Source organism: Salvelinus sp. IW2-2015, linkage group LG12 (genome assembly GCF_002910315.2).
Source record: "Salvelinus sp. IW2-2015 linkage group LG12, ASM291031v2, whole genome shotgun sequence".
Taxonomy (NCBI): domain Eukaryota; kingdom Metazoa; phylum Chordata; class Actinopteri; order Salmoniformes; family Salmonidae; genus Salvelinus; species Salvelinus sp. IW2-2015.
Window position 1 is genome coordinate 12680053 of NC_036852.1, and position 26251 is coordinate 12706303.

Here is a 26251-nt window from a genome sequence, read left to right on the forward strand (position 1 = left end):
TTATCAAAGGACAACACACTCTCAAAGAAGACTCAAGGCCCCCTTTCTTTTCTTATCCATTCTTTCTTTCCTGTTGTAGTTTTGAACAAATATGCCCATAAAACAGGTCCTGTGAGACTGGAACAGAACAGTAGCTCAGTGGGGGGTACAGAACACATAAGACTGCATTTCTGCCTGACTGCTGAGCTCCAGTCATCAAGTATTGCATGCGTGTGTGTGTGTGTGTGTGTGTGTGTGTGTGTGTGTGTGTGTGTGTGTGTGTGTATGTGTGTGTGAGAGAGTGAGAGAGACCCTCTCTGGCTGCCTTACTAAGCCCTCTGTCTGATGTCCGATACTGTAACCAGGAAGTAAGTAATTTGCTGAACATGAGCTTCCTATGGTCTCCTTCTAAAAGGGGAAATGTTTGCAGGCAGCAGGAAAAGGCAACGGTACTCGGAAGCCCGGCAATATCCTGATGGGAGGTATGGGGATGCAAATGGGCAGGTATATTCTGAATGGAGAGAGAACATTGTCTCTGTTACGCGTTTTTTCGTAGTGGCGTGTTGTTTGTTCCATCAAGCGTACCGAGGACGGATAGAGCTTCCTCAGGGACAATACAGCTGAGTACTATGTGCACCATGGTTGACAACTGGAGCAGTTGGCCTATTGATGTGAGAGTGTTGTGGTGTGTGTGTGTGTGTGTGTGTGAGAAAAAGAACCCTCTTGGCCCTCTCTGGCTGCCCTATTAAGCCCTGCGTCCGGCACTAAACAGGAAGGAAGTTATTTGCTGAATATTAGTTTTCTATGGTCTCCTTCTAAAAGGAGAAATGTTTTCAAGCAGCTGAAAAAGGCAGAAATACTCAAAAGCCTGGAATATCCTGACGGGAGGAAGGGTTCTTTTCCTTTCAACCCATTACATGAGTTGGTCCATTGAGTTCCAAATGCCACCCTATTTCCTACATAGTGCACTACTTTTCACCAGAGCCCTATTGGCCATGATCAAAAGTAGTACACTACATAGGACATAGGCTGCCATTTGAGACAATAAAAACGCGTTAGTTGGTGATACTGACTGTATTTATTTTCCACTGAGTACCATCAGAGAACGCCAACAATGCAGAATGCACAGCACGGGAGGTCGGTGGCAACTTAATTGGGGAGGATGGGCTCGTCGTAATGGCTAGAGCGGAATCAGTGGAATGGTATCAAATACATCAAACACATGGTTCCAAGTTTGACGCCATTCCATTCGCCGTWCCAGMCATTATTATGAGCCGTCCTCCCCTCAGCAGCCTCCAMTGATGTACAGTATAAATTCTTTGACATTATTTTTTTTTTTAAGTAAATCTAATAAATTCAACAGTATGGCTGATAAAGTATTTTTATGTTAGCTCTGGCATCCATTAATCTGAAAGCAATACCTTGGAGCCCTATGGTAGAAGTAGTGCACTATGGAGGGCATGAGGTGCCAATTGGGAACGAAGCCCCTTTATTCATGCTTTGTTTTCATTATGTATATTTTGCGTTCTTTGGTTCTGTAGCTTCTCCCTTGCCTGAAAAACAAACCGGAGGTAATTGGGATAGGGACTGTAGTCGCGTGCAGTGCTCAATAGCGATTGTCCTCAAAGCCTCTCCTGGGCTCAAAATATAGACTGGCACAAACATGTGAACTGAATTACCCACGTAGAAGAAAATGTGTAAATTAGAATGTGAGTGTCTTGGGGGCGGGGGTTTTTACAACCCTGTGTGTTGTATGAGAGAGAGATCTCTTTAAATAAAGTTATTTATTATTGCCTGTTGCTATCCATAATCAWTACAAACAAAAGCAATACTTAAATTAGAATTAAATCATCTCCTTAGAGCATCACAATAAACAGTTATGAAGTATGTACAATGGAATACAACATGATGAAATCTGTGCCCTCTCGGTATACTGCCCTACCAAGCAGAAAGGAACTAACTGTCCAGCGGCAACTGAGAAAAATGGCTTTTATTAACCTTGCTGTCACATTTACTTTATGCAGTTACAGCTAACATGACCCCCATTTTCTCCAAAACACAATAGAGGCAGGATACTTGTCCACATGATTAAGCATGTATTTAATGTAGCAAAAATGACAACTCATTTTCAACTAAACAAGCAGTTTCTGCCTTTTTTGCTTGGTAGGGCAGTATAGTTCACATTTCAATCTTACATTTACATTTACATTTAAGTCATTTAGCTGACGCTCTTATCCAGAGCGACTTACAAATTGGAAAGTTCATACATATTCATCCTGGTCCCCCCGGGGAATGAACCCACAACCCTGGCGTTGCAAGCACCATGCTCTACAACTGAGCCACACGGGACATACACACACTCTGACACACCACACACACACAACACAGACACACACACACACTCTGACACACACACACACACACACACACACACACAACAACACACACTCTGACTACACACACACACTCTGACTGACACACACACACTCTGACTGACACCACCACACACTCGACGACACACACACACTCTGACTGACACACACACACTCTACACACGTTACTACCATCTGTCGTAACTTCCTGTTGTGCTCCTCCTGCCAGGTACACGCGGTCCGTTCTGCAGAAAGAGGGGCTTCAGCGGGAGGCGGGGCCTCAGGGGTGTTACTCCGCCCACGCGGAGTAATCTTCTCAAGTAAGAAACAGAAGATGAACACTAAAAGTGAAGGCACGGTTGAATATACAGTGGGGCAAAAAAGTATTTAGTCAGCCACCAATTGTGCAAATTCTCCCACTTAAAAGATGAGAGGCCTGTAATTTTCATCATAGGTACACTTCAACTTATACAGACAAAATGAGAAAAAAAATCCTGAAAATCACATTGTAGGATTTTTTATGAATTTATTTGCAAATTATGGTGGAAAATAAGTATTTGGTCAATAACAAAAGTGTCTCAATACTTTGTTATATACCCTTTGTTGGCAATGACAGAGGTCAAACGTTTTCTGTAAGTCTTCACTAGGTTTTCACACACTGTTGCTGGTATTTTGGCCCATTCCTCCATGCAGATCTCCTCTAGAGCAGTGATGTTTGGGCTGTTGCTGGGCAACACGGACTTTCAACTCCCTCCAAAGATTTTCTATGGGGTTGAGATCTGGAGACTGGCTAGGCCACTCCAGGACTTTGAAATGCTTCTTACGAAGCCACTCCTTTGTGCCCGGGCGTGTGTTTGGGTCATTGTCATGCTGAAAGACCAGCCACGTTTCATCTTCAATGCCCTTGCTGATGGTAGATTTTTTTACTTTGGTCCCAGCTCTCTGCAGTCATTCACTAGGTCCCCCCGTGTGGTTCTGGGATTTTTGCTCACCGTTCTTGTGATCATTTTGACCCCACGGGGTGAGATCTTGCGTGGAGCCCCAGATCGAGGGAGATTATCAGTGTCTTGTATTCTTCCATTTCCTAATAATTGCTCCCACAGTTGATTTCTTCAAACCAAGCTGCTTACCTATTGCAGATTCAGTCTTCCCAGCTGGTGCAGGTCTACAATTTTGTTTCTGGTGTCCTTTGACAGCCTCTGGCTTGGCCATAGTGAGTTTGGAGTGTGACTGTTGAGGTTGTGGACAGGTGTCTTTTATACTGATAACAAGTCAAACAGGTGCCATTAATACAGGTAACGAGTGAGGACAGAGGAGCCTCTTAAAGAAGAAGTTACAGGTCTGTGAGAGCAAAAAATCTTGCTTGTTGTAGGTGACCAAATACTTTTTCCACCATGATTTGCAAATAAATTCATTAAAAATCCTAAAATGTGATTTTCTAGATTTTTTTTCTCTCATTTGTCTGTCATAGTTGAAGTTAACCTATGATGAAAATTACAGGCCTCTCTCATATTTTTACAGTGAAGAACTGCACAATTGGTGGCTGACTAAATACTTTTTTGCCCCACTGTATATACACTATACGTTTCCAGTAACAAAAACAGCATCAAAAGTTGGCCAAAATAAATATACAAAGGGCAAAATAGTTTCCTTTATAATTTTTTATTTACAAATATACCAACATTTGGTTCCAAACTAAGTTAATGTATTTCACTATTGCATATGACATATGGGTAAATTGTTATCAACAAGGCAAAGATAACAAAATATACTGAAGGTATTTCTCTTTTTAAATATTATAGATGTATTCACAAGTTACTGTGAGGWGGTAAAAGCATACATTTTACAATTCAAAAACTAGTTTTGAAAAATATTTTCTTTACATTGTTTAGTAATTTCATTGCAACCTGACTAAATGTATCTCTTCAAAATCGACATATTTCAGATAAACTCTTATGTACATAATCTACACAAAAAGGCCTTTGCAGAGAAAATAAATCATAAGTGTAGTACATATTAAATAACAGTTTGATAAATGTCTCCACCTMCCACTTAATTTTCAATTGTCGTTTTCTACGACACCGAGTGCTCTGATACATTCAGATGTGTCTCTAGTGTATTACAATCTAACAAATTGTGAGAAATAGGTGTAAAAATTGTGTAGTGTTCATTAGGGCACCAAACGTTTAGAAGTCCAAGTAGTCTCTGGTTGTTTCAGGCCATTTTATGCCTAATGAACAGGACCCTGGCTCTAGGTACTCCTCATGCTTACAGCAGCAGTGGCAATCCCCATGAACCAAAATCATGTGGTTCTACCCCCATAACTATATCATTGAGATGTTCTACCATGTAATCAGGTTAGAGCTAGGGATTATGCGTAATGTATTGCATATACAGTAAATGCCTGGGATAGCTGAGGTTCTGACTACTACTAGGAAGTACACAGACCAAGTACACAGACCAACATCTTTGCGTTCTTCCTACATTAATGTACTTTAATATGCATGTCTCACCTAACTGGAACTAGTAATAAATCATCTTAAATTGTATCATATTATTATCCTCACAATATCATACACAGTTGAAGTCAGAAGTTTACATGCACTTAGGTTGGAGTCATTAAAACTCGTTTTTCAACCACTCCACAAATTTCTTGTTAATTAACAAACTATAGTTTTGGAAAGTCAGTTAGGACATCTACTTTGTGCATGACACAAGTAATTTTTCCAACAATTGTTTACAGACAGATTATTTCGCTTATAACTCACTGTATCACAATTCCAGTGGGTCAGAAGTTTACATACACTACGTTGACAGYGCCATTAAAGAGCTTGGAAAATTCCAGAAATTCAGGCTAATTGACATCATTTGAGTCAAATGGAGGTGTACCTGTGGATGTATTTCAAGGCCTACCAAACTCAGTGCCTCTTTGCTTGACATCATGGGAAAATCAAAAGAAATCAGCCAAGACCTCAAAAAACAATTGTAGACCTCCACAAGTCTGGTTAGTCCTTGGGAGCAATTTCCAAATGCCTGAAGGTACCACGTTCATCTGTACAAACAATAGTACGCAAGTATAAACACCATGGGACCACGCAGCCGTCATACCTCTCAGGAAGGAGACGCGTTCTGTCTCCTAGAGATGAACRAAATTTTGTGCGAAAAGTGCAAATCAATCCCAGAACAACAGCAGAGGACTTTGTGAAGATGCTGGAGGGAATTTTTACTAGGATTAAATGTCAAGAATTGTGAAAAACTGAATTTAAATGTATTTGGCTAAGGTGTATGTAAACTTCCGACTTCAACTGTAGCACGATAAAGCATGCTAAAATTAAATTAGATTTAAGAAAATAGTAGAATAAATCAGGTTTTCTTTGTTGTGCAGTACAAATAGAACCAGAGACAAGGCTTTGTGTTGGTCTACATGAAACATTCCAAAATAAATAGAACCTAAATATATCTATACGTTTCTCATACCTTGCTCTTTCTGAGGTAGGGATTGGATTATTTTAAACGGTCTGTTAGTGAATGTGTTACTGAAACGATCATGGTGTCCGTTTTTACACACACAGACACAAACTTTGACCCATCCATACTCATGTAAGCAAATAAATAATATCTGCGTACCGTGTGTGTGTGCGGGGGGGCCGCGTCTTTTGAGGAGGGTGTAAGTACACATACTGTGCCTTACCATGGTTTGCTTTACATGTCCTGGGGGTCAACAGACAGGCTACTCACAGTCCACGAGCCAAAACCAAAAACCAGAGAGAAAATTCTAAACAAATAAACAGAGCTAGAAATATAGCCTCTAGACACAGAGGCCCCCCACATACAGGAGCCTCTGCCCCCATCTACTTTTTAGTACAGAGTCTCTGGGACAGCACCAGTGTTAGGATTCCCCTTCGTGKGCGAGAGAGTTAGTCATGGTGGGGGTGTTTGTTGGGTCACGAGGCACCGACTGACTTCATTTACAGCAGCAGGTTGTCTCGGCCACCCCAATGTATGACGGYCCATCTCAGAGCAAGGATGATGAGGGCTTGGATTGTCCGCTGTCCTGTTCAGTCTGTGGGGGAATGAAAGAAGAGCATTGCATTACATAGAGCAGTACAGACTGCAATTAGCTTAAATTCTTGGATTGCTTATAAATCTCTTAGATTTCCTATGATTAGTTGGTCAAGCTACCTTAAGTTAGGGTTCTTAGTTTCCATTGCTACCACAAACAACTCCTATAGACCAAAAAACCCACGCTGGTATCTGACATTAGGAGAGAGATGGATGTAAAACAGCCTCCTGTTACCATTCATTCCATCCTCGGAGAGATACATTTTGAGCCTGTTTGTGTGTCACAACAACACACTCCGAATTATAGGATGTAGGATGTTAATTTGATCAGTCTTTTGTTTCTGAGAATTGTCCGGCGCAGCAAACTTAGTGTATTCAAAGTTTAAAAAGGCTTCTAAAGTTTGTGATTTCCACTTTAAAGTGTCAGACTCTGGGTCAAGGCCCTAACTAAGAAATCAACCCCTACAAAACATTTCCATTAACTATAATCTACATTTCCTGTTGCTGCAGGATTAATCTCCTGCTGTAGTAAACTGGCTCAAATTAACATCCTACATCTGTAGCTGTCGGGGGGAAAAAGCTAGACAACGAACAGCAAGTGTGCGTCGCACCTCTCTCTCTCACACACACACACACACACACACACGACTAGGGAGTCCGACCGCAATTGATTTGATCGGGCCGGGCTCAAACTTGCTGAGCTGTGTTACAAAAAATTACAGCGAGTGATTGTGTGACTTGCACCCATTGTCTCGCTCTTCTCTCTGCTGGAGCGACCACCACATAACAACTGTGTTTATCGCGCTGTCCATGTTGCTGAAGCTGCAATAATAACTACAGCCATTTGTGACTGAGAAAGTCTGTTACCGAAATCCCTCATTTGTTAAGGAAAAATATTCCTTATTCCCTCAACCCTTGTTCTCTTTACGTGACACAGGTATGCATCACATGTGACCAATAGGGCCTGAACTATAGCATAYCATAATCACATCAATAAATTCAACAAACTCCGAACGCCTTAACACGTGACAGCAAAATGGATGCAGAGGACTTGACAAACTCGATATGGGGGAATGTTTACTGGTTGCTAATGAGGTAAAGGGAAAGCCAGATGTTTGAAATAAGTTTGACTAGTTGTGGAAAATACTGGAGATCAAGAAAAGTAAGGTAAGGAGCAAGCGCCGCGTGCATATTGTGTGTACCAAACAGGTACAATCATTTCTCTGACCGTTTGGAACACTAAATAAATTACAAGCATACCAGAGTCTATTGTTTTTTGCAAAGCCTTTATTACAGCAAAGACTAAAACCAGTCGCATTCATTCGTGAATGCAATTTCCAAAATGCACGGTTTATTTATTTATTGTTTATGCTAATTATTCAAGAGTCACTTTGCCATTTAAAAAAAAACTAAAGGCTTGATTGCATTTCAAATCATGAATGACTCTTATGCTGTGTGATGACATGAATTAATTCATGATTGATACATTACTGTAGCTGATACATTACTGTAGCTTATATACTGCAAGTATTGAAATATAGGCCTAAGTAAGTTACGGTATTAAGACTAAACAGGATGCACTCTTAGGCCTACAGCTCGATGGTGGTTATACAAGGCTTCTATATTAAGCCTACTAATGATAATGACATTACTTATTATTATTATAATTATAATAATTATAATAATATGAATATGAATATCATATCAATAATAGTAATAATAACAATAAGGAGATCAAGAAAAAGGACGGTTATTATTATAGCTCAGTGGGGCGATGCGTTGGACGGTATCACACCAAGCAAGCAGCAGCAGCTTTGTAGGGGCTGAGGAGGGGGGTTAGGAGTACTGCAGTAGGGGGATAAAGCACCTTCAGTTGTGGAGCTCCTCTATGCCATCTGGGTCTTCCAAGAATGGGCCCGGCCACCGGTGATGGTAGGAGGGGCTTAGAGAGCAAAGCGGCGCTGCAAACCTCATTACAGACGGCACGGTTGGGGCAGAGGCCCTTGTACCTCACTGCAAAGGCTCTGATATGTTGCTGTTCAGTGATTGTACACATTATAGACTGCTTATTCACACATAATACACATGCCACTATGGTGGACTTCGGCAGTTTACAATGCCGAAACTGAACTTCAGCTCCGCTAACTACTAAAGCAAATTTGTGAATGGTTTTGGAAGATGGTGTGTGTTTACGTGAGTCTAAGGCAGAGAGAGAGAGATTGAGAGTGTGTGTATGCACACTTTCATCCCACCTCCATAACGAGCAACCTGGACACGGTGGCGGTGTCTAATCCCCAGCCACACACAGTGCATAATCTCATCTCTAACTCTAACCATGGCTGCTGCTGCTGAGGCTAAATGTAAGGGAGCGCTGCCTGGCGACGCCTGCCGCGTGGGTTATCTGGAGCCGGGAACATCCTGGCCTAGTTTAGTCACCGTGTCACAGCGTCTGCACTGCAACCGCCACCTGCCGGAAACTCTGACACAGCAGTGCGTGTGTTGGGAGGGGATGTTTGTGTGTACTACCAAACAGAGTGAGTGAGAGACAAACATGCAAAGAGAGGTAGCACAGAGTTATCAACAACAACAAAAATAACTACAAGAAAAGAACACCAAAAGAGGAAAGAGAGAACAGGAAAAGAGCGGGAAAGAGAGACAGACAAAACAGGGTCGAAGGGTCGAACTGGCTCTAATATTCTCTTCTCTATAATCTCATCTACTTTCGAAATGAAAGCAGAGCCTCATTGAGCATGCTCCCTGACTTCTGATCCCGGAGTGAGGGAGAGAGAGAAAGTAAAAGAGGTGAGGGGAGAGTGTGTGTTGTGCTTTTGAAACCAGATGACCTCTTCTAAGAACAAACAAAACACGTAACACACACACTAGGCCTGGCCCAGGGCGAAAAGAATCTGCATCTGTCGTGCGTGATGTTCCACTATTCTACTGTATTTGCGTGTTTCTAAAACCGAAAGCAGCACTGACAAATGCTGACGATGATGATCTTTGACCACATCCGATTCAACACGCACTCTGGAGATGAACAATCGCGGCTCGGATTCAGTCACGGATAGGTTGGATGGGGTGGATATCAGATAGCTGTGCTAGAGTGTGAGCTACTCGCTACGGCTTCATCACCCCACCTCTCTCCCCCCCCCCCTTCACCCCGGGTTGATGGACATTAGACTGGCCCCTGGGCTGCACCTGCAGCAGCAGAGGCAGCACATGGTGTGTAGTTATTAGTGTATAGTAGTGGGTGGTGCTAGCCTGCCTTGACTGGCGTGCAAGGCACTGTCCAGTGCTCACCAGTGACTAATGCTTGTTCCTACGTCCCAAATGGCACCCTATTCTCTATATAGTGCACTACTTTTGGCCAGGGCCCATTGCACTCTGATAAAAAGTAGTGCATCATATAGGGTGCAATTTGGGACAGAGCCACGTGTGTGCTACATGCTCGTGGTCCATCGGTTAATGAGGTGGAGGAAGTGGGGGTGGAGGAGGGGGCAAATGTGGGGGTTGAGGGTAAGATAGTGGTGCACGGCAGGTGTATTACCCCCCCTTCGTCCCGGATGCAGCCGTCTGCCACCACTCAAGAAGAATTTGCCGTTTTCACCACGCGCTGCTCATAGGAGCACGCACTCCCCTCTCAAGGAGGCCCAAGTGTGTGTGTCTGCACACAAAAACACTCTGGGTGTTTACCCTTGCTGCTAACAGCCATTAGGGCAAAACACCTTACGTCAAATCCCAGAGAGTGTGGTCAAATGTATATGAGAGAGCGAAAGGAGAGAGAGAGAAACACCTGATCAGATAAAAGGCTATTAGCCTCCAGAGAGGAAGAGACAGAGACGTCCCTAAACCTAGCCTCTGCCTGCCACGTCTACTAATTTCTTAACACCTTGTTCACATAGGATGAGCGTCCAGATCATGGGGATAGATGGGGTTAGCTCACGTTAGCACACTCTCAGGTTAGTGTGATAGGGTTTACATTAGCACACAGAGGTAAACAGAGTTGGTGGCCTGGCTTGCTGAGGCAGAAAATAAAGAAACACAGTGACTGTCCCTGTGACCTCTCTATTTATGCAACTGACTGTCGTCTAGATAATCACACTAAATCTCGATCAACAGTGTCACCACCGAGTCCCAACTCCTTTGACTGATTGACAGTGACGGAGAGAGAAGAGGGAGTTTGAGTTTGTCTGAGGGGCGCCGTTTGTCCAAATACAATCCTGTGGTGGCATTCCAGGCAGACGCACATGATGTCGGGGAGGCGCTAAATACCTGGAATGGCTGGAGCTGGGTTGGTACTTTGTACCTAGCAAAACCGCCATGTCTCTCTCCCTCTCCTCCCACTCATTCATTGTGTGGCTTTGAAGTTGATTAATAAACACCGTATTAGGCCTCTGACTAGCGAGAAGTCACCAAAATGTGGCCACCTGCTCGTCCAACATCTCATTCCAAAATCATGGGCATTAATATGGAGTTGGTCCCCCCTTTGCTGCTAGAACAGCCTCCACTCATCTTGGAAGGCTTTCCACTAGATGTTGGAACATTGTTGCGKGGACTTGCTTCCATTCAGCCACAAGAGCATTAGTGAGGTCGGGCACTGATGTTGGGCAATTAGGCCTGGCTCGCAGTCGGCGTTCCAATTCMTCCCAAAGATGTTTGATGGGGTTGAGGTCAGGGCTCTGTGCAGGCCAGTCAAGCTCTTCTACACCGATCTCGACAAACCATTTCTGTATGGACGATTGGCATTGCGCATGGTGATCTTAGGCTTATGTGCGGCTACTTGGCTATGGAAACCCATTTAATGAAGTTCCCGACGAACAGTTCTTGTGCTGACTTTCTTCCAGAGGCGGTTTGAAACCCGGTAGTGAGTGTTGCAACCAAGGACAGACTGTTTTACGCTCTACTTGCTTCAGCACTCGGTGGTCCCGTTCTGTGAGCTTGCGTAGCCTACCACTTTGTGGCTGAACCGTTGTTACTCCTAGACATTTCAACTTCACAATAACAGCACTTACAGTTGACCGGGGCAGCAATTTTACGAACTGACATGTTGGAAAGGTGACATCCTATGACGGTGCCACGTTGAAAGTCACTGAGCTCTTCAGTAAGGCCATTCTACTGACAATGTTTGTCTATGGRGATTGCATGGCTGTGTGCTCGATTTCATACACCTGTCAGCAACAGGAGTGGCGAAAATAGCCGAATCCATTCATTTGAAGGGATGTCCACATACAAAAGCATGTACTGTTTAGTGTACCTTGAAGCACTTTGACCCCTCCAGTTCGCTATCGCGGATGGTTGTTTTGGTCCGAGAGACTGTTCAGTAAACAACCGATTAGCTCAATTTGCCGCCGAGGCTGTACACCTTGTTCGGGCGCCTCACAATTGGGTTTGTTTGTTGCTTTTAAAAGCATCCGGCGTGCCGTAGTCACATATACAATGCCTTCAGAAAGTATTCACACCCCATTACTTTTTCCACATTGTTGTGTTACAACCTACATTTAAAATGGATTCCATTKATATTTTGGGCCACTGGCCTATACCTAATAATGTTCAAATATAATTGTTTTTAGACATTTTTACAAATTATTAAAAACTGAAAAGCTGAAATGTCTTGAGTCAATAAGTATTCAACCTCTTTRTTACCTCTTTGTGCATAAGAAGTCACATAATAAATTGCATGGACTGTGAAATAATAGTGTTTAACATGATTTTTGAATGACTACCTCATCTCTGTACCCCACACATTCAGATAATTGTAAGGCCCCTCAGTCGAAGAGTGAATTTCAAAACATAGATTGAAACAAAGACCAGGRAGGYTTTCCAATGCCTCCAACAACCAGTCACTACAAAGATACCAGCGACCCTCCTGACTTGCAGCAGAGGAAGAAAACCACTCAGGGATTTCACCATGAGGCCAATGGTGACTTTAAAACAGTTAGTTTTCTCCGATCACAGATATTAAACTGAGGATGGATCATACTCCACAATACTAACCTAAATGACAGAGTGAAAAGAAGGATGCCTGCACAGAATACAAATATTTCAAAACATGCATCTTAAAGTAAAACTGCAGAAAAATGTGGCAAAGAAATTAACTTTATGTCCTGAATAGAAAGTGTTATGTTTGGGGCAAACCCAACACAACATATGCCAGAGTACCACTCTTTATATTTTCAAGAATGATGGTAGCTCCTAGGGTTGCACATTTTGGGAAATATTCAGAGGTGGAAACTTTCCATGGGAATATATGGGAATTAACAGGAATATATTGCAAATTAATATTAATACCATATAAATGTAGTTGTTTTTTTGCATTGGATATATTTACCATATCATATGGAGACAGAAACATAAACCTTTTACCTTATCATAAGTAGACATAATTATTGATTATTGATCCATCGCATCTCCCAAAAACATGTTCAACATACATCTGTAAAATGCATTGTCTCCCTCAATCCGTGCAATGGCTACTGCTATAGGTGTCAGGCTGCTTAACACTCTCTCCCAAATTACATMATCCAGGAGGATCCCCTTGATGGGGCTGTCCATATCGGCAGACTGTGATATGGCCATTTCTTGGAGAGACTCCTTCCCCTCCAGGAGACTGTCAAACATGATGACAACACCACCCCAACATGTGTTGCTGTGCAGCTTCAATGTGGTGCTCTTATTCTTCTCACTTTGCTTGGTGAGGTAGATTGCTGCTATAACTTGACGATCTTTCACATACCTAACCATTTCCTTGGCTCTCTTGTAGAGTGTATCCATTGTTTTCAGTGCCATGATTTCCTTGAGGAACAGATTCAATGAATGAGCAGCACAGCCAATGGGTGTGATGTGACAGTGGGACTCCTCCACTTTAGACCAAGCAGCCTTCATGTTCGCAGCATTGTCTATCACCAGTGCAAATACCTTTTGTGGTCCAAGGTCATTGAGGACTGCCTTCAGCTCATCTGCAGAGAGAGACCGGTGTGTAGAGACCGGTGTGTCTGTTGTCCCTTGTGTCTGTGCTCTTGTAAAATACTGGTTGAGGGGTGGAGATTTAGTTAATTACTCCTTGCTCGCGAACATTTGACCACCCATCAGAGATGATTGCAAAACAGTCCACTTTCTCTATGATTTGCTTGACTTTCACCTGAACTCTGCATCCAGCAAATGAGTAGATAAAGCATGTCTGGTTGGGGGGGTGTATGCTGGGCGAAAAACATTCAGAAATCTCTTCTAATAGACATTGCCTGGGAGCATCAGAGGTGAACCAGTTGCATACACAGCTCGAGCAAGACATTCATCAGCATTTCTCTGACTACGTTCCTCCATTGAGTCAAGAAAAAACTTCTGATTCCAGGAGGACCATGAGCTGTTGCTATCGATAAGGTGTCTGATTCATCATTTTAACCTCGAATAGAAGTAGAGGGACTTTTGTCAGAGGTTGCTTGTTGTGAGCACTGAGGGAACTTTATGCACTTGGCCATATTATTCTGCATCTTTGTTGCATTCTTCACATATGATTTGCACACTATTTGCAAATGTACACAGCTTTTCCTTCTACATTAGCTGCAGTGAAATGTTTACACACATCAGATAGTGCCCGTGGCATTTTCCTGCAAAGAGTAGATTATTATTATTTTTTTATATAAAAAATACAATTCCATGTACAGATAAAAAGTTACAGTTAGATTAAACAACTCCTGTGTAAGATAAATGTTTTAAAATGAAACATGTATGGAAACAGGTGAATTAACACTCAGTTAGCAGGCTCAAGGTTGCAAAAACTAACGAGCAGAAACTGTTAACAAGTTAGAAATGATTTAAACACACTTTGCTGTAGGCTACCATTTACTAGTTAACAAAAAATTGTGTCATAAAATATATTCACCCCACCCAATATTGTAATCAAAACTTACCAGAAAGCATGTAGTCCTTGGCTCAGACAGTGTAGTAGTGTGGGCTCAATAGCATCTCATTAGTGTGCAATATCTTGAGAATCAGCTGTACATGTGATGGAAGAGTGCAATGCACATGTGATGGAAGAATGCACTGTGCATGCACAAAATTCCCAAAATTCCCAGGCTTAACATCCCATGGAAAAYTTCCAGAAAAATGTCAGAAATTTCACAGAAATGTTCTGACCCTTTGCAACCCTAGTGGCGCCATAACGTTATAGGTATGCATCTTATCGGCATGGACTAGGGAGTTTATGGTAAAACGAACCGGAATAGAGCTAAGCACAGGCAACATCTTAGAGGAAAACCTGGTTGTCTGCTTTCCAACAGACACTGGAAGACAAATTGTCCTTTCAGCAGGACAATAACCGAAAACACAAGGCCAAATGTGTTAACTTAACAACTGGAGTTGCTTACCTAGACAACATTGAATGTTCCTTAGTGGCTTACTTACAGTTTTGACTTAAATCTACTTGAACATCTATGGCAAGACTTGAAAATGGCTGTCTAGCTATGATCAACAACCAACTTGACAGAGCTTGAAGAATAAAACAAATAATGTGCAAATATTGTACAATACAGGTGTGCAAAGCTTTACCCAAAAAGACTTACAGCTATTTCCTGCCAAAAGTGATTCCAACATGTATTTACTCAGGGGTGTAAATAGCTATGTAAATGAGATATTTCTGTATTTAATTTCTTTCAATTAATTTGCAAAAAATGTCTAAAAACATGTTGTTTTCCCTTTGTTATTATGACAGTATTACTCATGGCTAGGATGCAGGGACTGAGCTCGGGCCGATTCCGGCGTGAGTAATCTGGCCCAAATGTATTACTTGGGGCTTTGGACGACTGGGGCTACTCTCTGGCAGATGATTACACGGGCTGCTTTATATAATTAACATTTCATTATATTTTTCCCCATATTTTTTTCATTGTTTCTGTAATCAAAAAAATACAATTAACATTTAAATGAAATTCTTTAAGAGTCCTGTGTAGTATTTAACTGCATTACTACAGATGCTGGTTCAAGACCCATGCCGGCCGGCCAAACCCTCCCGAGAATAGGGAGGGTTTGTTCGGCCGGGATGTCCTTGTCCCATCGCGCTGTAGCGACTCATGTGGCGGGCCAGGTGAAACGCTGAAACGGTTACCAGGTGTATGGTGTTTCCTCCAACGTTTTTTTTTTGTGGATGGGTATAATTTGTATTTATAAAATGTATAATAGTAATATTTGAAAAAAATATATATATATAAAATGTAAAAAATAAAATTGGATAATTTTGGATACATTTATTTAAATTTGCATCGGGACGGTTCTGGGGGGATTCTGRTAAGATACCGGCAAAGGCGGCTGAATTCCGGTAGACGGAAACGGCCCGATGTACTTGGGCCGATTCTGTGCAGTCATCCATTTTGAGTCCGACACCGGGCCGATTTAATCAGTTCCGGCCCCCAGGAAAAGTGGCAGATTCCTCATTGCTAGCTGGGGTCTGTCTCTCCGACATTTGCAACATTGTTTCAATATTAAAATTCGATCTCCAACTGTCCCATAGTAATGAACGTTTCGGGAGTTGGGACAAGACAGACAGGCAGGCAGTGATCCTCAGCCAGTCAAAATCATGAATTAGCTAGCATAATTTTGGGGGATATATACAAACATGTCAATTGAACAAAGGTAAAACGAAACAAAGTGCAGCTAGTTTCCGGTCTTTCCAGCTTCAGTTTGAAGTGATCGTGTAAGCTGTGTTGTTGGCTAGCTCTGAACAACAGTGTCCTGACGAGAGCATATTTTGTATGCCAGGCGAAATTGCGCCTCATTGGCTCATTGTTATGGATGTATCCAAATAAATGTCACTAAAAAACAGCTTAACACAACTGCTTGCGGGCAGTATTTCGATGTCTGGATGAGAAGCATGCCCAAAGTTAACTGCCTGTTACTCAGGCCCAGAAGCAAGGATTTGCATATAAATGGTAGATTTGATAGAAAACACTCTAAAGTTTCCAAAAATGTTAAAATAATGTCTGTGAGTATAACAGAACTGATATRGCAGGCAAAAACCTGAGGAAAACCCTCAGATTTTTTTGATGTGGGTATTTTCAATTGAATGCATATACAGTATCTAATGGGTTATGATCCAGATTGCAGTTCCTATGGCTTCCACTAGATGTCAGTCTTTAGACATTGTTTCAGGCTTGTTTTCTGAAAAATGAAGAAGAATGAGACCTTTTTGTCATTGGACTGAGGAAGAATGCAGAGCTGGTTTTGCGCACGTGACCGATTGCGCACCATTTGTTGTTTTTCCTTTCTATTGAATACGCTATTGTCCAGTTGAAATATTATCGATTATTTAGACAATTGACAACCTGAGGATTAATTATAAACGTCGTTTGACATGTTTCGACGAACTTTACCGGTACTATTAGGATGTATTCGTCTGCATGTTTTGACCGCCTTGAAGCCAGTGGATTACTGAACAAAACAGAGTTTTTGGGATATAAAGAGGGACTTTATCGAACAAAGCGAACATTTATTGTGTAGCTGTGACTCGTGACTACAACCATATGAAGATCTTCAAATGTAAGTGATGAATTTTATCGCCATTTCTGACTTTTGTAATTATTTTACTTGGTTTGGTTGTAAAATGTTTGTATGCTTTTGTAAGCAGGGCGCTGTCCTCAGAAATCGCACGGTATGCATTCGCCCTAAAGCCTTTTTGAAATCTGACAAAGCGGCTGGATTAACAAGAAGTTAATCTTTAAGCCGATATATAACACTTGTATTTTTTATGAATGTTTATTATGACTATTTCTGTATTTTGAATTTGGCGCTCTGCAAATTCACCGGATGTTGTCGAGGTGTGTCGCTAGCGGAACGCCTGCACCAGAAAGGTTAAACAAATGCAAACGTTGCTACTTTGCTGTTACTCTGGCTGCACTTTTTGACGTGACTGTAAGTTAGTCGCAGTTGGCTAGCTAGCAAGCGATAAGAATGTTGCCAGCCAGTATGGCAATGGAACATTTAGAACGAACATCTGGGTCGCGTCCATAGATACAGAACAAAAAAAAAAACAGAACGACTGGTTCGCATCTCTGGAAACCGAAACGATAGAACGAACGACCAGCCGGCTTGGGTAGGACTATATCTTGTGGAAGAATGAAATAGTATGAATAAATAAAAATACAAAAAACGTCAATGTTGGTAACCCGTTGTATAAAAGTGATAATGCTCTCGAAGCCGGTGTTTGGAGGATATATTGGCACGGTTTGCCTAACAACATCTGTGCCAATATATCCTCCAAACACCGGCTTCGAAGGCATTATCACTTCAATAAAATCAGAGCTAATTGGTTTGACACAGGTAACCATGACAACAATTACATCACCTGCCAACAACAACAGCAACCACCTCTGTCGTATGTACTGTGTCCATGCCAGACCACATGTACATGTTTTGATGTTTTTTGTTGCCCCATCCCGGGGCCTCAATCCCCCCAGTTCAGGCCCCTCATTGCGCCAATAGGGAACAAAAACCCAATAGTGTTCAGTTGACCCATCCCTCCCAGCAGCCTTCGCAACACAGACAGGAATTCTGAGCGTGACACCTCGTCATTACCTGGCGTCTAGTAAACAATGAGCTCACTTGTTTTTCTGACCTGCGGAGCGACTAGCCAAACTCATGAAAGACAATGGCACGGATGCCACCTCCCAAGGGACGCGTAACATGGATGAGGCCTCACACACAGAGAAACAGTCTCTCTCACACACACACTAATTGTGTTTGACAAAAGTACAAGGAGAGGGCAACTAAAATACCCTCACCTGTCAACAAGTCTCCTGCACCTCAATGTTTACAAAGTACAATGAGTGAATGACTGCCAAAACACTGACTCTTGTGCCTTGCCCGAGACTGGAATATTGGTTTGTTTATAGCCGCCACAGGGACTATTCTGGGCCAGAAAACTGACCCCAGTGACACCAGGACTGTGAGACGGACCTGTGATATGCCTTGGATGATTTAGTGATGGTTGCTTGGGGCTGCAGAACATTTTATTGCCTGCCTGCCTTTCTGACTGAGGCATGGAAGGAACAGGCAGTGTATAAGGAGCTGCCAAGGGCTGACATGTCATAAAAACACTGACAAGATGATCTAGCTTGGTTAGGATGGATCCCTACTTTGAGTACAGCATTCTCACAGCACTTTCCTAAACAGATCTCTGGAGGATTTGCATACTAGCGCTGCAGATAAATATTTATGAATGAATAACGTGAAAAGTGTTATTATAGTAGTACAGTACCACTCAAAAGTTTGGACACCTACTCATTCAAGGGTTTGTTTTTATTTTGACTATTTTCTACATTGAAAAATAGTGAAGACATCAAAACTATAAAATAACAAATACGGAATGATGTAATCACAAAAGTGTAAAATAAATTTAAAATATATTTGAGATTCTTTCAAAATAGCCACCGTTTGCCTTGATGACAGCTTTGCACACTCTTGGCATTCTCTCAACCAGTTTTGTTGAAAGTTCATTTGTGGAATTTCTTTCCTTCTGAATGCGTTTGAGCCAATCAGTTGTGTTGTGACAAGGTAGGGGTGGTATACAAAAGATAGCCCAACTTGGTAAAAGACCAAGTCCATATTATGGCAAGAACAGCTCAAATAAGCAAAGAGAAACGACAGTCCATCATTACGTTTAGACATGAAGGTCAGTCAATATGGAACATTTCAAGAACTTTCAAAGTTTCTTCAAGTGCAGTCGCAAAAAACATCAAGAGCTATGATGAAACTGTCTCTCATGAGGACCGCCACAGGAAAGGAAGACCCAGAGTTACCTCTGCTGCAGAGGATAAGTATATTAGAGTTAACTGCACCTCAGAAATTGCATCCCAAAATAAATGCTTCACAGAGTTCAAGTAACAGACACATATCAACATCAAATATTCAGAGGAGACTGTGTGAATCAGGCCCGTTCAGAGGAGACTGTGTGATTCAGGCCTTCATGGTCGAATTGCTGCAAATAAACCACTACTAAAGGACAACAGTAAGAAGAAGAGACTTGTTTGGGTCAAGAAACACGAGTAATGGACATTAGACCGGTGGAAGTCTGTCATTTGGTCTGATGAGTTCAAATTTGAGATTTTTGGGACCAACCGCCGTGTCTTTGTGAGACGCAGAGTAGGTGAACGGATGATCTCCGCATGTGTGGTTCCTACCATGGAGCATGGAGGAGGTGGTTTGATGGTGTGGGGGTGCTTTGCTGGTGACACTGTCTGTGATTTATTTAGAATTCAAGGCACACTTAACCAACATGGCTACCACAGCATTCTGCAGCGATACGCCATCCCATCTGGTTTGCGCTTAGTGGAACTAACATTTGTTTTTCAACAGAACAATGACCCAACATACCTCCAGGCTGTGTAAGGGCTATTTGACCAATAAGGAGAGTGCTGGAGTGCTGCATAAGATGACTTGGCCTCCACGATCACCCGACCTCAACCCAATTGAGATGGTTCGGGATGAGTTGGACCGCAGAGTGAAGGAAAAGCAGCCTACAAGTGCTCAGCATATGTGCAAACAACTTGAAGAATGTTGGAAAAGCATTCCAGGTGAAGCTGGTTGAGAGAATGCCAAGAGTGTGCAAAGCTCCCAAGGCAAAGGGTGGCTACTTTGAAGAATCGAAAGAATCTGGTAACTATATGATTCCGTGTGTGTTAATTCATAGTTTTGCTGTCTTCACTATTATTCTACAATGTAGAAAATAGTAAAAAATAAAATAAAAAACATTGAATGAGTAGGTGTGTCAAAACTTTTGACTCGTTCTGTATATTAACAGTCATTATAAACCGTGTAGTTTGGGATGCTGATTGGCTGAAAGCCGTTGTATATCAGACATTATAAACTGGGTTGTTCGATCCCTGAATGATGATTGGCTGACAGTCGTGATATACCACGGGTATGACAAAACATACATTTTTACTGCTCTAATTACGTCGGTAACCAGTTTATACTAGCAATAAGGCACCTCAGAGGTTTGTGGTGTATGGCCAATATACCACGACTAAGGGCTGTATCCTGGCACTACGGCTGCGTTGTGCGTAAGAACAGCCCTTAGCCGTGATATATTGGTCATGTACTACACCCCCCCGGGCCTTATTGCTTATGTATAGTAGATGTTGTTTTTTTAGCAAACACTTTAAAACAAATAATAAGGTGATTAGTCTTGGGCGGTATCCAGGTTGTCATACCTTCATACCGACCTTGTGCCATACAAGGACATCCGGTAATACCGCACTGAACACCAGGGGCACTGTTTTCAAACCCTACTATACACTAATTCTTAGGTTAGCAATGCTAACAAGTACATGTAAAATCCGATTGAGAATGCTAACAAAACGCTAACGAGCGCATTGCGAACATTTTGTACAGTTTCTGACCTAAACAAGTATACAAGCAACTCAAAAATGCTACTTAGTTTGGTGCACGTACAAAACAAATATTAGCCAGAAAGGCTCTTGATCCAAGAAGGGATTCTCTGCTGTTACCAAGCAAATGTTTGATTTTGGAAGAAGCTAACCACTCAGCCAAATAGCTAACTAGCTACTAAATTAGCAAACCAATTGCACAACTGCAGAGCATTTAGCAGATTTTAGACAGTTAACAGTTCTAAGATATCTAGATAGCAAACATTTAGTTGTGAATTCAATACTGTAATTAGATCAACTGGCGCGTGCTGCACAACAGTGAGTGACTTACAAGGCTCCAGTCTCATTGTTATGCGCTTGTAAACAAACACCACGTGACTKGGGACTACCATAAACTTCATAATGTAGTTTATGTAGCTTATGAAATTAAGAATGCAATGTTCTTTATCTCCTAACGTATTGCACAAGTTGACTGCAGGTATTTACTTAAAAAGTAGCTACAAATATTCAAATTTATGAAAAAAATTCTAAGAAATCATTTAAACAGTATTGATGGTATTGAAAAACCATCCTGTGGCTATTTGCAAATACCCCATATATGGTATACCGCCCAAGCCTAAAGATGATGCCATTGCGCAATGTGTTAAACATGTAATGCATTGATAATTGCTATAAACATGCTTGTCGATAGGAGATCAATGTAAGTTTAATGTAAACAAACCAAGATTCAGCCATTACATCAACGTTAATCTATATTGACATTATTTCGACCCTTCGTTCTTCACTGTCCATGTTCATGCATACACTCCGCCTGCACACTGTGTCATTTCAGTGTGTAATTCGAGCAACCATATTCGTTCGTGTGCCTTCTCTAATATAATTAGTATGACACGGAGAATAAACACTTGTTTTATAAGATGGCTGGTGCCCAAAATCAATTTTGCTGTAATTTATATTTGGAAAAGGACGTGAATAACGCCAACAATGCAACATTATGTCCTGCAGTGTCATGGTGCCTACGTACCCACCCACTACTTGTTTACTTCAGTGCTTCAAAAGTCCGACATTCGTCACGCTGCGGGTCCGTTTTGAATTCATGTACCACCTACGCATCTTTGGTGGTAAACAGAACAATCTAATTTTGTGCAGTCGAAAGCCAAGGGCGCCACAGCAAGTAATCTCAACGTGTCCATTTCGAAATATGTTTTTCCCCTCATGTGTTTTTCATTATCTCGTCTATCGCAATACACATGGCAGAATAGCAAGCTGAAAAGTAGGAGGGGGCCTATGCTGTACGAACTGAAATAACATTCATTTCTAACTCATTGCCAGTCCTTCATAAATGCCAGTTCTCCCCTTATCGTTGTTGACAGTGACAGCACCCTCCAGTATAAATGAGTGAAGCCATAAACTAAAATGTCCATGATCACCATAGAGCTGGACACATTTTTCACCCCAAACATAGAATCAAAGTATGGTCTCTAAGGCAGCCAGTCAACAAACATTGAAATATTCTCCTATGTCTAAAAATGTGTTGATTTAAGTATCATGTTTTCTTCCTATAAAGTTTGGACAAAGTTGTTTTCAGCACCATTGCCATAAGTATATGACCACTGCAGACCTCTAACCCTACGTTTACAAACTCTGGCCAGCCATGAAATGGGCAGCKAAAGCCAGCCAGCTACTAAACACACACAGAGAAGCATCACTCACCTTTGACAGAGGTGACCGCCTCCTTGAACCCCAAACAGACGTACGGTGCGACATGTAATCCATGGAGGGCTCCCTTGCAGCTGCTGGCCGGCTTAAAGCTGACCGTGGTCAGGTCTTCGCAACAAGGTCCCTCCCGGTCCCTGTCCTCCATCAGGTTCAGGGCAATATAGTTCAGTCCATTCTGGAAGCCCATAGAGGTCTCTCTACTCATGGGGCTGCCACACTCCTCGTCTGAGCTCTCGCTGCTCCGCACCGACAGGTTCTCCACCGAGCTGTGGTGTTTGGCGTCCCCATGGGCGAACGAGGGGAACACGGGGGTGACGGTAGCCGTAGAAGAGAAGGTTTCGGAGCTGTGCCGCCTGCGCCCATGGGGGTCAGCCCGGATCACCTTGGCGGCCCCGTCAGGATCCACGGGGGTGGCAGCGCCAAGACGGAACACCCCCATGCCCCCCGGGAGGACCTGCTCACCCAGGGATAGCCTCTTCTCTCTGGCACTGGGGCTGAAGATAATAAACAGAGTTAATATGTATTACAATACATGGTCTATTACAAAACAGCCATAGATAGATGTGATACAGAAAATATTTTATCCTTATCATGAACTCAAATCCCCTTGAACTCAATCCACCTACAAAACACCACAAAGTGCCCGCTATGCCAGGGGAATCTATTAATCTATAACTAGCCAAATAACTTTACTGAATAACGTTATTACAACTGACATTATGGCTAGAGTACTGAGTGTACTGTACCTTGCTGAGGTCTGAGGGACGAACTGGGGAGGCATGTTGGCCATTCCAAGTCCAAATGTCATCTCGGTGTACTCATCCTTGCCTCTCTGGGGGAACTTGGAATCCCTCTTCGATCTGAGACGGTACACTCCCTCCCCATCCGGACAAGGGCACAGGGATGACTCAGGGACCATGTCCAACCGTCCGRCAGGGGTGTCTCCAGCCTTGGGTGAGTGTGAGACGACATGGTGCAGGTTCATGTAGTCGGAGAGAGGGGACCTCGGCTGGCCGCCACAGGAGCCCAGAGACGACTCCTGGCTCTCATTGGATGCTGACGGCGGGGAGTACTTGGTGCCCTCACTGAAGTCTATGTTGATATACTCGCCCGGGCTCCTGGGTTCCCCGGGCAAGAGGTGCTCGTTCATGCAGGGTAGGATCCTAAAGCTGTCCAGAGAAAGCCGGTTGGGCCGCCCCATCCTCCCCCGGTGGGATGTCAGGCTCTCAGTCCCCCGGCTATGTCTGATGGGCGAGGGCACCGAGGAGTTGGGCGGGGCCGGATTGGTCATCACCGAGTAGTAGTCGTCTGACTCCCTACCTAGCGACTGATGGCCTTGCGGGCTCATCAGGACGTACTGGTCACCAGTGTCCCCCGCCTCCTTGGAAGCCTGGTGGAGTTTGATGGGGCGTGGCAGGGAGTCTGTGGAGTAGATGGGTGTGATGGAAGGCTCACCACCCGGAAGCTGGTCTAGGAAGTAGTCCGGGGGGGTCTGCGAGGTGGTGTAAGCGGCGTTGCGAGGGGACATGTTCATGTAGGTCGAGCGGCTGTCTGGGCTTTCAACGGACGACTTGGAGCCACACCACATCCTCATGTAGCCACTGTCCTCCAAGGAGCCTCCGCTGCTGGGTGAGTTGGTCTGGTCGCCGGCCTCGTACTGGTGGTTTTGGGCCCAGGGGCTAATGATCTGCTTGGGAGCCGAGACACACATGGGGCTCATGGGCATGTAAGCATCTGCCTTGCTGTGGTTACCCCCGGGCGGCGCTGCCACGCCCGCCATCATAGGCATATAGCCATCATCCCCTACTTGGTTACCATTGGATTTGGGGTAGGACACCTTTGGGGAGGCGGAGGTGGAGCTGCGCCCGGAGTGGTGCCCGCTGTTGGTGTGGTGGGCAGCCCGCATTAAGGTGTACTCATCCAACGAGGCAGAGGACAGCTGGGCGGGCACCCTCTGATGGCGTGGTGTGGTGAGGGAGTATGTCCTCTTCCTGTACGCCTTCCCCGATGTCAAGTCCTCCTCCTGGCACACCTGCCGTTGGTCATTCGTCCTGTCCATAATCATGTAGCCACACAGGTCGTTGATCTCCCGGGAGGGAGGAGTGCTGGAGAGGGAGTCGTGGGTGTCACTCCTGGTGAGGGGTAGGAGCCTGGAGGTGTCGCCTGGACTGGAGCAGTGCTCGTTGCATAGCATGAAGCTTGCGTCGCTGAGGGAGCCTGAGATAGAGGCGCTGCAGCTGAAGGGGCGGTGGACCGCAACAGGGGTGGGGAGGGTCCCACTCATGGGGGAGAGGCAGATGGAACTGCAGACTGAGGGAGGGGAGTTGGAGATGGGCATGGAGCGGCTGTGCTGGAGGCTGGACTCCAGTATCCGGCAGGTGCGGCCAGTGGAGAGCGTATTGGACCTGCTCAGAGGGTTCCGGTTGGAGAAGGGACTGGTGGGGCTCCCGCTCATAGATATTGACATAGACACTGGCCTGACCATGCTGCCATCCCCCTCACTAGCTGTCCTTATCCGACAGGATGTGAACTTGCTCATTGGGGATGTGGCCACTATGCTGTTTGTTCTCGACCTCCTCACCAACCCTGTCTGACTTGGGGGCAGATTGTTCAAGTTGCGTCTTGTGGGCACGGAAATGGGGTTGGTGCTAGCCGCCTGACTCTTGCTGCGCGGTCTTGATTCTGACAGCTCTTTCATGGCTTTCATCGCCTCCAGGATGGTCTCGTGGATGTTTTGCGCAACCACCGAGTCATCCGCCTGCATCCAGAGCTCACCGGGGCCAGTGACAGCTGACCTACCAACCTCGATGAAGAAAAAGCTGTCGGAGTGGCCACATCTCCGGATATTCATGAGCTGTAAACTGACAGCTGCAACCTCCGAGTTCAGTTTCACAAAGCTGATAGTCCGACTGGATAAACACAGCCTAAACACCCCTGTCAAATGTTTTGTTTGACCCAGTCCTCTGGATTTCAAATTCACTTGCCATACCTCCTTGCAAGAGGCAGTGGCCGGCGTGATCATACTGTAATTCGCCTCCTCGAAACAGAAAAGAGAGGTGGAATTAGACGCGGGGCTGTCATAGACTTTCCCCTCTTCGATCAAATCCGACAACACTCGAAACCAGCTCTCCTGCTCCTGCTCGTTTTCGGCTGCCACTGCAAAGTATTCGTCCTTGGTGTAAAAGGCGATGAGGTGYTTGTGCTTGGAGTCAGCGCGCTTGTTTATGCAAAGACAGGAGTCCAGCAGTATCACCCTTTTAGCAGCCGACTTGTTTTTCCACTTCTTCTCGCTCTCGTAGTATTCCAGCCGCGCAGGAAAACTCTCGCTGGGTTCTCTCAATACGAAAAAACGTCTGTGTCCATGCTTCTGTTTCTTTAGATATCCACATTTCTTAATGTTATTACTGTTATTGGTCACATTAGACAACAAGTGTCCTCCATTCGTTTGGGGACTCGCCATTCTGATGCGCACGCTTCACTTACTTTTAGAGAAGTTGTTTTGTGCTATTTTCCAAAGCACCGAGAATCCGCTTACTTATTCCATGACCCGATGTTCCCGTCCGCTATCTGCAACAGTTAAGCACCAAATAACGCCACAGTGACTGCGCTGGAGAGAAAAACAACATGTGACGTTCTTATAACCAGTTTTGGCTTGCAGTAAAAAAAAAAAAAGAAAAGAAAGAAAACTACAGTCATAAAAGGCGGCGCAACCTTGAAGAGGCGTGCCTGTCAATCTAGCCAATT

General features: G+C 43.8%; 1 protein-coding gene across 1 annotated transcript; it reads right to left on the reverse strand.

The window, feature by feature from the left end:
- Window positions 1–3997: 3997 nt before the first annotated feature.
- Window positions 3998–26251, reverse strand: LOC111971054 (insulin receptor substrate 2). Its single transcript, XM_023997858.2, has 3 exons — window positions 23254–26251; window positions 22502–23001; window positions 3998–6414 (listed from the first exon to the last, which is right to left on the reverse strand). Exons 1-3 carry the CDS (start codon window positions 25965–25967, stop codon window positions 6410–6412), a joined length of 3219 nt encoding a protein of 1072 aa, XP_023853626.1. The 5' UTR covers window positions 25968–26251; the 3' UTR covers window positions 3998–6409.